At 33.3% G+C, this 12,660-nt stretch overlaps 1 protein-coding gene across 2 annotated transcripts; it reads left to right on the top strand.

Annotated features, from left to right (window-relative positions):
- The first annotated feature begins 1,843 nt into the window (after nucleotides 1-1,843).
- LOC144556876 (scarecrow-like protein 9) lies at nucleotides 1,844-9,257 on the top strand. Of its 2 annotated transcripts, XM_078305364.1 has the most exons (3): nucleotides 1,844-2,017; nucleotides 2,637-4,628; nucleotides 9,126-9,257. In XM_078305364.1, the coding sequence occupies exons 2-3, from the start codon at nucleotides 2,679-2,681 to the stop codon at nucleotides 9,126-9,128; spliced, it is 1,953 nt and encodes a 650-aa protein (XP_078161490.1). In that variant the 5' UTR covers nucleotides 1,844-2,017; nucleotides 2,637-2,678; the 3' UTR covers nucleotides 9,129-9,257. The 2 variants fall into 2 exon arrangements, with proteins under 2 accessions (XP_078161490.1, XP_078161489.1); XM_078305363.1 differs by lacking the exon at nucleotides 9,126-9,257 and having other exon boundaries at nucleotides 2,637-4,882.
- The last annotated feature ends 3,403 nt before the right edge of the window (nucleotides 9,258-12,660 follow it).

Below are 12,660 nucleotides of genomic sequence, written 5' to 3'. Positions count from 1 at the left end.
ATTTGTTACCTATATTTTATTGTTTGGTTTTAACCAAAAAAAAAAAATGAAATACGATATATGAAATCATCCCATCCTGCCCCCCTCTTGTGCAAACTGGGCAAAATTGGAAGGAAAAAACTGAGGGCTATATCTTGATACAAACAGAAATTGATAAAAAAGAAATAAGTTCTGCTTCTGACCATCAAATTGCCCAAATGGTATCAGCAGACTATTGGGTAAATATATTGACAGAGCTATTTGAATTCACACAGCGCATCAGTTGTATATATTTAAATTTTGTTGCTCTGTCTGAAGTTAAAATAGCAGTGTCAATATCGTTACCCAAACTGTCTCTTTTTCTCTTTTAATCTTTAGCAATTAGCATTGACTATCAACTACACCGTGATAGTTTGAAGGGACAAAACTGTTGATTGTTTTAGTCAAGACTTTTTTCATATTACATCCATTAATTTGTTCTCTATTTTTTATTATTTAGTTTTTAAATATCATAACAAAATGATGATGCCTGAAGGTAAATATCCGGTAAGAGGTACCAGTCCCGCTAATTTTTTTTATTAATGGAAGGTTGTATTTTCTTTTTTCAACCTTCAACACCAAGTATATGTTTAGCACAACTCGCCCTCAAAACATTATAAACCCTACTCCTAAGAATTAACCAAATTCAAATCCATTTTCATCGACAAACTTTACAAAGCTTGCTACCAACCTCCCCAAAATAATACAAAATCACTTTAGTCCCTGTCTATGGTACCAACACTGTTTTCAGTCAATATCTGCACAGTTCCTGCTCAGCACCAAAGCACGAGTGCACAGACACAATATTGAAAAATAAAAGCACAAGTGCAGCAAATGGGCACAGTCACGTTAAGACCAGAACAAAAATTAAAGGTAAAAAGCAAATATCACACCAGCAAGATCTATAGCTGCTATGTCAAAAGTGTTTAAAGAAAATATATGCAACTAAGAATCTTTGTCCTCGTTTTCAAAAAAGTAAAAAAGAAAACTTGTACTCCGAAAAGGACAACATATCATGTAAATGCAAAGCAACATAGCCCAAGCAAAATCTTTCAAATATTTTTCAGCTATCATATCTAATGCCATAAAGAGAAAGCAATTTGAAAAAAAAAAAGGTGAAATTAAGTGCACCAGGAAAAATTAACTTTATTTCAAAAGAAGAAACTAATAATGTAATTCTCATTGGAAAATATTTCCCAACCTATCAGCATTTTGATTGCACTGTTGAGGTTGAACAGATATCCAAACTTTTTTTTTTTTAGTTAAGCACATTAAATTACTATCAAAGTAGTACCGACTAATTCTAACTGAAATATCAAACTGCAATTAATCTTTTGTAAATATCTTACAGGGTACATAAAATCAATTGGGCAAAGAAAATTCTTGAATCAATTAATTATATGCTTAAAAGAGGCATGCTGTTGAGATGATAGATGGGGCGGTCCGATGCCCATCAGATTCGGACCAATATTGGTTCAATAGGCTGTCAAAACCGTCTGATCCAAATCTTTATCAAACATTTTTAATTTTTAATTTAGAACTCCAACATTTATGCAGACAGCCCAATAATTTTCATAATTTGCAAATAGTACCCAGCCTTTTCCTTCCGGTTTTGCACAAGAGGGGGGCAGGATGAGATTGTTAATTGGTTACATTATATCCTGTTTCATTTTTTTTTTCTTGGCAACTAAATAATAAAGTACAATTGAAGACATGTGGTGGAAGTTTGAGATCAGTGACCATTTCGTCTTATCATCAATTGGGAAAAGTTTTGTACATGAAGTCAACAAAGACCCTTAAGAAACTCTACAGTACTGTCATGATTCAGTTCAAATAGACATTTTACCAATACCAGGAAGAAAACACTATAAGTACTCACTGGTTGTTATCTGGGATGATCTCTCTCAATAGAAAAATTCCCAACTTCTCAATATAATATCTAGAGAGCCTCAATTACTCAAGCATCTTGGCTCTACCTAACTGGTGATGCTCTTTTCAGGTAAGCTGGAAGTATCTCTCCGAATTCTTTTACATTTTTTCTGACAAAAGTGGCCTCAAAATGCCACCGATTTCATTGAAAATAATTAAAACTAGAGCAAAAAGGAAAACTAATAACATAGGTGTTTTTGGCAGCCTTTTTTTTTCTCCGGATTTTAGAAACAAAAAACAAGTTTTCATTTTTCTTGTTTAATTTAAAGAACTTTCATTTTCTTTTCTAAAAGTGAGTGCAGGACACTATTAATCCTTAATTAACTACTTCATTAAAGGGAAGAGCTATTTTAAGTTCTCCAATCACAACATTAAGAGCCAAAAGAAAATTTCATTTCTTGGTATATTTTGTCCCAGGTAAATAAGGAACTAAAGAACAAATAGATACTGACATTGATGTTGTTTTATAAAAAAAATTGTTGATTTGTTACTTGTTTGTTTTGCTAACGATATTGATCTAACAAATAATTAGATTATTTATATTCTTTTTAATGGTTCTTATACTTCTTACCAAATAAATCTTTCCTAGCCAACTATTAATGGTGAAATTGAAAAGAAAAAAAAAATCAAAGAATAATGTTATTCAACAGTTTCATTTCACTAATTGCGTTCATTTATGAAAATTCCAGATCAAATATTCTGTCAATCAAATTTTGGAAATTGCAAGCAACATGGCTTCGTTGAAAGAAAACAACTCATGGTTTTTGAAGTCAAACGAATTGCATGAGTCCATTGATTATTGTAATCTCACAGATTTCTCAGAAATTATCCCCAACAAAGACCCATACAACAACCTTTCTCGGAACCAACAAGAGAAATCTGAGATACTTTTAGACCCAACACTAGACTACATAAGCCGGTATTTATTGGAGGAAGAAATAAATGAAAAGATTAATGGTTATCCAGAGGAAGCTCTTAGAGCCATGGAGAAACCCTTTTATGATATCCTTGGGGAGAAGTATCCACCTCCACAAGATAATCAATTGATATCAAAACAATCAAAGGTAAATCCTGATTTCACAACTTCTGATTTAATAGATCAAGTAGGTCCAACCTTTACTGAGAGTTTGGAACAACACCCACATTTAGAGAACTTGCTGGCTACTGAATTTCAGAGAGGTGTAGAAGAAGGATTGAAGTTCCTTCCAAATCATTGTAGATTGTCGATTAATTTGCAAGTGAGTAATCTTTCACTTGATCCAACGAAGAAATGTGCTAGCAACACACTTGACATCAAATCAGGGGAAGAAAGTGATTTGCTAAATAAGTCTAAGGGTAAAAAGAATACAAATGATGTAGACTTGGACCTTTTGGAGGGGCGAAATTGCAAAATACCAATGGTCTATAGTGAGGAAACAATTAGAGATGAGGTGTTTGATAAAGTACTACTGTACCATGGGACAAACTGTCCAAGAGAAGAAATATCTAGCCTAAGAGAAATCGAGGAGCTCGAACCGAAATCATATAGTGAGAATCAAAACCAACACATCCATATCGATATCAGAAAACACCTCATCTCCTGTGCTAAGGCGATATCTATGAATGATAGCAAGATTGCTAGTGAACTTATAAAACAAATAAGGAAGGAAGCATCTCCTATTGGAGATGGGATCCAAAGGCTTGCATGCATTCTTGTTGATGGACTAGAGGCACGCTTGGCTGGTACAGGAAGGGCGGCTTATCATCAATATGTCACAATGCAGGTACGCACCATTGACTATCTGAAGGCCTATTATATGTTGACGAGGGTATCCCCGGTCATAAGGGTTTCATATCATTTTGCTAATGAGAGTATACTCGGTGCCACAGGCAATGCATCGAAAATCCATGTAGTTGATTTTGGCATTACTCATGGATTCCAATGGCCATCTTTAATTCAATCACTTGCAAAAAGAAAAGATGGGCCCCCAATACTCCGAATTACTGGGGTAGATTTGCCTCGGCCGGGCTTTCACCCTGCTGAAAGAATCAATGAGACAGGAAGGAGGTTGGAAAATTATGCTCGAAGTTTTGGGGTTCCTTTTGAGTATCAAGGGATCGCCACACAGTGGGACTCCATTTGTATTGATGATCTTCGTATCAAAGATGATGAAGTGCTTATAGTAAATAGTATGTTTAGCTTAGGTAGAGCAAGGGATGAACCTTTTTTAGGCAGGAATAATCCTAGGAATAAAATCCTTAATCTGATTCAAGAGACCAAACCAAGGGTTTTCGTTCAAGGAATATTCAACTTATCCTTCAGTCCCTTTTTCATCACACGGTTTAGAGAGGTTTTCTTGCAGTTCTCCAGGTATTTCGACCTACTTGACACGTTGATCCCACGTGACTACAAGCAGAGGCAACTAATGGAAAGAGAAATGTGGGGTCCTTCTATAATTAACCTGATAGCATGTGAAGGATCAGATTTGGTCGTAAGACTGGAGTCCTACAAGCAGTTGCACATGCGAAATTTGCAGACCGGCTTTGAACAGTTTCCGGTATATCCACGTGTTGTGAAAGAATGCTGTAAAATGGTTAGAAATGATTATAACAATGCATTTTTTATTGAAGAAGATTGCAATTGGTTACTTGTGGGTTGGAAGGGTAACATATTGTATGCTATTTCATTGTGGAAACCTAAAGTAGAATAAGCTTCATATCCAGAAAATTTAGAAATCTTTAATTTACTTCTCTAGCAAAACGCCCATTTATATACCAAAATGTAGGACTACGAATTCAACAACTCTACAAATTATGTTTTTATTTTTCTTCTTGCAAGTTTTCCTTTTATTATTTGCGGACTACGATTTTAACATTCGGTGAGAGCAATTGATCTTTGAAAAGAAAAGCTATTTTACGAGGGCCCTTGAGGAAACACCCAAACCAAACAGGCGTTGAGAGCATGTCATGACCCAAATGAGTAGGTCATGTCAGTTTAAGGGAAATTTGAGAATCTTTGGTGAATTGTGGAATTTTTGGTTTTTTAATATAAAAATTGAAGAGTGTAGAGAGAAGGGAAGAGTGACACTAGAAAGGAGAAATTAAGACAAATCATTTCATTATTCAAGACGTTGATTGTAAGATTTACATGAACATTTATAGCTTATTATCCTAAAACTACCCCTTAGCTACTCTTTATTTTTATCTCCCCATTATTCTAATAACTGTTGGATCCTAAAACATTAAATAGCATATGCTATGAGAGGAACTTGTATACTCTTGGATAGTAATTAATTACTATCTTAATGTTACGTCAAATACGTAACGAAGCAACATATATATAATGTGAATTGTTCCCAGTCACGAATCATGATATGAGATCGTGGCACTTAACATAACTAAAAGTCATGCCAAAAAGAAAGGATTTTGCAAAATGCAAGGGTTAGAATCCTCTTGTTGTGCTCTAGCTACTGACTACCACTGCCCCCCTTAAGTGCAAGAAAACATTTACCTTTTTTCAATTAAAGAAAGCATGCATTTACCTGAAAAATTGAATTATACTACCCTGACTAAAGCTAGGATTTGCTAGCGTTTTCAATGACGTGGGAAAAGAGAAGAGGTATCAGAAGTCAAAGGGCCAGGACCGGGTTGCAATGATGTTTTAAATTTTAGAGATTCTACTGGGTTATTTCAGCTTTTCATAATGGCAGAACGAAATTATCTTTCAATTATAGTAAGAAAAAAAAATTAAAAATAAGAGTTAAAACAATCCAAGTCCGGATGTGGCAAAAGGAAGGTACAACACTTCCAACGTTAAAATTCGTAAAAAAAATTACAATTTTATCTCTCTTTGTTATATGTTTTATTTTACAAGATGTTATATTTTCTAAATTTAGATGTGTATTTTATTCACCGATGAGAGGCTTATTTTACTCTCGTAAAACTATAGGATGTAATTTAATTAACTTTACTTGCTGCTTAAATTTCTATTGTGATTTACTTTATTTTTTTGTGCTTATTATATATATATAATTTAATTGGAATATGTCAAAAATACCAACATTAATTATAAGACTTAAGGATATTAACTTGAATTGTTATTAGGTATTGTGTAAACAAAAAAACTCTAGGAGCTTATACTTTAACCCAACTATCTTAGAATCTAAGATGATAAAAACAGTTTAGATTGATAAAAACAGTTTAATGGATCAACATCGAAGGTTACTACATAACATATAACGGTATATCTGCACTTGCATCCCACTTTTTAGTTTTAGGGTTTAATTTTATTAGCACTTTTTACGGTACAAAGTGTTTTTAATTGACTTTGTTGATTACAAGGTAAATTGAATATTTATACTGACATGGTAAAATGTAGTCTGAGAAGAATCTAAACTGAAATATTATTAAAATTGCACATTTTGATATTAATTGAGATTAATTGAGATCAAATTGGGTATAACAAATTACTTCTATATGTTATGTTAGCACTTAAACAACATTTTTATATATTATGCTGACCTGAAAAAGATTTTTATCAGTTTCTGCTTGTATCAAGATATAATTGCAATTTAGCCCAATAATTTACATAATTTGTAAATAGCACTCAGCTTTGCCTTCCGTTTTATCCCAGCTTGCACAAGAGAGAGGCAGGATGGTATATTGAGGGGATGTCACTTTCTAGAATAGGCATCGAAATCCAACAACCAGTCTAACATTTCCAGGATGTCACTTTCTAGAATAGGCATCGAAGTCTAACAACCAGTCTAACATTTCCAGGATGTCACTTTCTAGAATAGGCATCGAAGTCTAACAACCAGTCTAACATTTCCAGGATGTCACTTTCTAGAATAGGCATCGAAGTCTAACAACCAGTCTAACATTTCCAGTATGTCACTTTTCTAGAAATTTTTTCAGAGGCATTGAGGGGATTTTGTTTATGATGCAGCCTAGTATTGGCAAAGGAAAAACTTTATTGGAATGGAAGGTTTTTTTTTTCTTTTCAAATTGGTGAATTATTGGCGAAGTGAATAAGATCAGGGGTGGATTTTAAGTTAACAAAGGGATGTTTAGTCACGTGATGATTTTCAAAAATTTCATCATGTGAATAGTAACTTAGATAAATATTTTTTAGTTTTTTATGTTTTATATAGTTCAACCTCTCATAAAATGTTAAATGTGTATTTGTAACCTAGTAATTAGAATTTTATTTTGTAGTCATAGAGACTTAGATTAAAATCCCAATCTGTCCCTAATAGAATGGTGACCAAGCATGACGGAGCTCTTTTGTGCTTTCAATTAGAAACATGTTACTTTGCACTGTGTTTGTGCCTTTTTTTTAATCATGTTTTTGGTTTTCCAACTTTTATTTTTGGAAATTCCGGATCTAGTTAGATGAAAGTTAGTAGACAAGGCCTACTACTACTCCCAAAAAAATTCTAACCTGGGACCATCAAATTGCTAAAAAAAATAAAAAATACACTTCTGCCTTGGGACCATATGAAATTCTCCAAATGTATTAGCAAACTATCGCGTTAAGATATTAACAGAGTTATTGATTTCACGCAGCACATCAGATATATATTTTTTATTTCATTTTGTTAATTTGCTTAAGTTAAAATAACTATGTCAATATCTTTACCTAAAATGTCTCGTTCAATCTTTAGCTATTAGCATTGACTATCAACTACACCGAGGTAGTTTCAAAGAAACTAATTTGTTGAAGTCAGATCGTCAAATTTTTCCCAATGGCCAAAAATTGTCTCTTTCAATCTTTAGCGATTAGAATTGACTATCATCTACACCGTGGAAGATTCAAATGACTAATTTGTGGAAGGCGCAGATGGTCAAATATTTTCAAATGGCCAAAAATTGTCTCTTTCAATCTTTAGCGATTAGCATTGACTATCAACTATACACCGTGGAAGTTTTAAAGGGACTAATTTGATGAAGTCAGATGGTCAATTTTTTCTAAATGACCAAAAATTATACATGGAAGCTTGTATTTTTTTTACCTCCAAGGCTCCAAAACACCTCTGAGTTCATGTTTATCACAATTCAATTACCAGAATTTATTATGCCCATTAACTTCTCGCACTCAAAACATTAGAAACCCCTACTCCCAACAATTAACCAAATCCAAATCCAATTTTCATTGGAAAATATATCCCAACATATCTGCATTTGATTCTGCTGGTGAGGTTGAACAGATATCCAAACCTTTTTTTTCTGAGTTGAACACATTCAATTACCATAAGAGTATTACCGACTAATTCTAACTGAAAAAGTGATAGAATGACTAAATCGGAACAAATACAAAGTTTAGTGGCTAGCAGGGGGACAAATCAAAGTTGATTGACAAATTCGTGACAAAGAGCAAAGTTCCTCCCATAAAAATTACCCTTTTTTTTTTTTTACCTCCAACACCTCAGAGCTCATGTTTATCACATCTCAATTACCATAATTTATTATGCCAATTAAATTCTCGCCCTCAAAACATTATAAACCCCTACTCTTAAAAATTAACCAAATCCAAATCCAATTTTCATTCACGCGCTTTACAAAACTTGCTACTAACCACCCCAAAACAATACAAAAATCCCTTTAAACATAGTCCATGTCTCTGGTACCAGCACTGTCCTGCTCTGCTCCAAAGCACGACTTCACAGACACAATCCTTACAAAAAAAAAAAAAAAAAAAAAATGACGTACGCAAGTGAAGCAAAAAGGCACAGAATCAAGTTCAGAACAGAAAAAATTTTAAGTTGAAATTAAAACAAATATCACACTAGCAAGATCTGCTATGTCAAAAAAGTCTAAAGAAAAAAGAACAAACCTCTAGTGAGGAAAATTTCATGTTTGAAAGGAATATATTGCGTAAGCAGTACTGGTACCCCCAATTTCTTCTTAATGGAAGCTTCTTTTTTTTTTAAATGAGGCTATGGTTATATATGCACATTACGGATCAATCCGTAAAATGCATTCATATTTCTATTTTATGAGTTTAAATAGTCAATCCAAACAGTTAAGGATGATCTCCATTCCATTCTCCAGCTCTTTGTCACTGTGTTCTCCTCCAGTGAAATGTTTAGAAATGATTATAGCGAGGGATCTTTTATTGAAGAAGACTGCGTGCAGTTAGTTCCTTCAGAGTAGGAAGGGTAATATAATGCATTCTATTTCATTGTGGAAAATTTAAGTAGAATAAGCATGGTAGTCACCTTCTGCTTTTCAATCAGAATACTATAAATTTCTTCATTTGCTTTTCTAGCAAAGCACACAATTATGTACCAAATTGTAGGACTAAGAATTCAATCACTGAACAAATTACGTTTTCCTTTTTATTTTTGTAACCTTTAATTCTTTTTATAATTTGCGGAAGAGGACTTTAACATCCCTTAGAGCAACTAATATTTGACAAGGCAAGATGCACAAATTTTACCGTTAATATATGCTTCTTAGTTCATTGAGAACACTGAGGATATTTACTTACAGTTTAGGTCCACAGTAATAATTAGGTTTCGAACTTTCGATAAGAGTTTTTTTGAGTAAAAAACAGGGGTCACGCCCCTATTTCATTAATACTAATTGGTACATAGGTTATGTGACCAATCACTTTCGATAAGAGTTTTTGTAATATGTTTTCCTGATATATTTATACCCGAGTTTTTGGATATTATGAGGCCTTCGAAAGTTCACTTCCAAACATGGAATGAACCAATTTCTTAATTTTTTTTCTGTTCAGTGGTGCCACAGTGGTATTGGACGTGAATTTATAAGCATAATATTTGTAGGTTAAAGAAAAGAGGCAAATTCAGTTCTCCTGATGAATGATTAACATAGAATAAACTAAGTGTTTATAATTAGCTTTGTTAATTACAAGGTAAATTTATATAACGTGGCAAAATATACTCTGTCCAAATGACTGAAATATATTGAAAATGCACATATTTCTCCTTACAATTTTCAAATAGATTTGACATAGGTGGAAATATTATAGCGCCAGCAGTTGTGCAGAGCTCTTGTAAGGTACAAAAAAGGGGACCTAAACAGAATTTTTTTTTTGAAACTCTGATAAATCGACATCAAATTGGATAAATAAAGTACTTACATATGTTAAGTTATAACTCAAACAACCTTTTTATATGTTATCCTGACCTGCAAAATACTTTTATCAATTTCTGCTTGCATCAAGATATAATTACAATTTAGCCCAATAATTTACATGATTTGCAAATAGCACTCAGTTTTTGCCTTCTGGTTTTAACCCAGTTCGCACAAGAAGAGGGGCAGGATGGATGGTTGCATCTATCCTATTTTATTTTTTTTGTTAGAGCCAAATAATAAAATACAGAGAAAAAAATGAAATAACATGAGAAAACTCTCGATTGCAATTGAAAGGCATGTGGTGGAGGTTTCAGATCAGTGACCATATCTTGATGAAAGGATCTTATCCATAGTAGGAAATATCGGCCAATACCGATCCGTATCGGCCGATACCGATACGTATCGGCCGTGACCGATCCGATACTGGTCCGATACTGCGGATTCTGCGTTTTTCGTCCAATTTCTGCTATTTTGATCTGATACTGGTCATTATTCGGCTGAAACATAATGAACTATGCACATCCTTCATATTTTATTATTTTATGAATATTATATTTAATTATTAAATTAGATAAATATTAATTTTATAAGTAATACACTATAAATTTGATTGTTTCCCTTCCAAATATAATTATTATGAGTTTTGGAGTGGGTTATTTCACAAATTTAGTACAAAACAAGCTTCTGCTACCATGGTCAAGTTCCCGGTTCCGATACTATGGTCAAGTTTCCGATTCCGATTCCGATTCTGAGTTTCAGAATCATGGTTGGAAAAATTTCATTACATGAAGTCAACAGAGACAGTTGAAAACTCTATTATACTAATGTCAATGATGTCAGTTGAAATTTCACCAATACCAGGCAAAAATTTCACTATGCTGACGGCCTAAAAAGTGACATAACCTCTAAAACTGGTTGTTAACTGTGATGATCTCTCTCCCTATAAAACCCCCAAACTTATCAATATAATATCTAAAGAGCTTCTTCCTCGAAAGTCAGTACACTCTAACTAACTCGTGATGCTCATTTGAGGTACGCTGGAAAATTCACTCTCCAAGCCATTTTACATTTTTTTTTTTGACAGAAGTGACCTCAAAATTCCACTGATTTCATTGAAATCATTAAAATTAGAGCAAAAAGGAAAACTAATAATATAGGGTGTTTGGCACCTATTTTTTCTTTCTTTTTTTCAGGATTTTAGAAACATAAAAATAAGTTTTTGTTTTTGTTTTTCTTGTTTTATTTATAAAACTTTCATTTTCGTTTATGAAAGTTAATATGGGACTCTATAAGGATGGCATATTTCTTGTTAAAACTAATGAATTTTCTTCTTCTTTTTTAACGTTTTTGTTTCCAATAACAGAGCTAGCTCAATTAAAGAACAGTTCATAGCTGTTGGTTAGTTTAGTTACCTGACAGAGGAGTTCCGATGGGCATCGGACATACTTTGGGTCGATGCGCTCCAAGTCCGTTTCTGCGTTATGATCCGTGCACTTCACTTTAATATTTGTGCATGATCGCTTCAATATTTGTGCACACGGATCATAAAGTAGATCGGGCGGACTTGTAGTCCATAAAAACCAAAAGTAGGTATGATGCTCATCGGACCTTCTCGCTCTATATAGTTACCTTAGTACTTCATTAAAGGGAAGAGCTATTTTAAGTGCCTCAATCACAACATTAAGAACTGAGAGAAAATTTAATTTCTTTATACCGATTTAGCCCCTATTAATTCTCTTATTTATTTGCTAAGTTCTGGTGCTTCTTAACGCATTGTTAGTAAATAACTTAATAAAAACTTGGCATTGATGCTTTTTTATCAAAATATTTTGTTGATTAGTTAGATTATTTGTTTCTTTATAATGCTTCTTATACTTGATTACTAAACTAATCATAAATAGCCAACTTATTAATGGTTAAATTGAAAAGAAAAATAAATCACAGAACAATGTTATTCAACAGTTTCACTTCACTAATTGGTTTCATTTATAAAATTTCTAGATCAAATATTCTGTCAATCAAATTTTGGAAGTTGCAAGCAACATGGCTTCATCGAAAGATAACAACTCATGGTCTTTGAAGTCAAATGAAAAGCACAGTTCCATTGATAATTGTAATCACACAAACTTGTCACAAATTATCCATGAAATAGAACCACAAAACAACCTTTCTTTGAACCAACATGAGAAGTCTGGTATACTTTTAGATCCAACACTAGACTACATAAGCCGGTATTTATTGGAGGAAGATAAAGATGAAAATATTAATGGTTATCAAGAGGATGCTCTTAGAGACATCGAGAAACCCTTTTATGATATCCTTGGGGAAAAATATCCACCTCCACAAGAAAATCAATTGGTAACAAAACAATCCAAGGTAAATCCTGATTTAACAACTTCCGTTTTAAAAGATCAAGTGGGTTCAACCTTTAGTGAGAGTTTGAAACAACACCCACATATAGAGAACTTGCTGGCTACTGAATTTCAGAGAGGTGTAGAGGAAGGATTGAAGTTCCTTCCAAATCACAATAGATTGTCTATTAATTTGCAAGTGAGCAATCTTTCCCTTAATCCAACGAAGAAACGTGATAGCAACATCCTAGAGATTAGATCCAAGGACGAGAAAAGA

This window comes from Carex rostrata, chromosome 7, assembly GCF_964058835.1.
Source record: "Carex rostrata chromosome 7, lpCarRost1.2, whole genome shotgun sequence".
Lineage (NCBI taxonomy): Eukaryota > Viridiplantae > Streptophyta > Magnoliopsida > Poales > Cyperaceae > Carex > Carex rostrata.
Note: the sequence above shows the minus strand (reverse complement) of the source record. Positions and strands in the feature narration are given on the sequence as shown.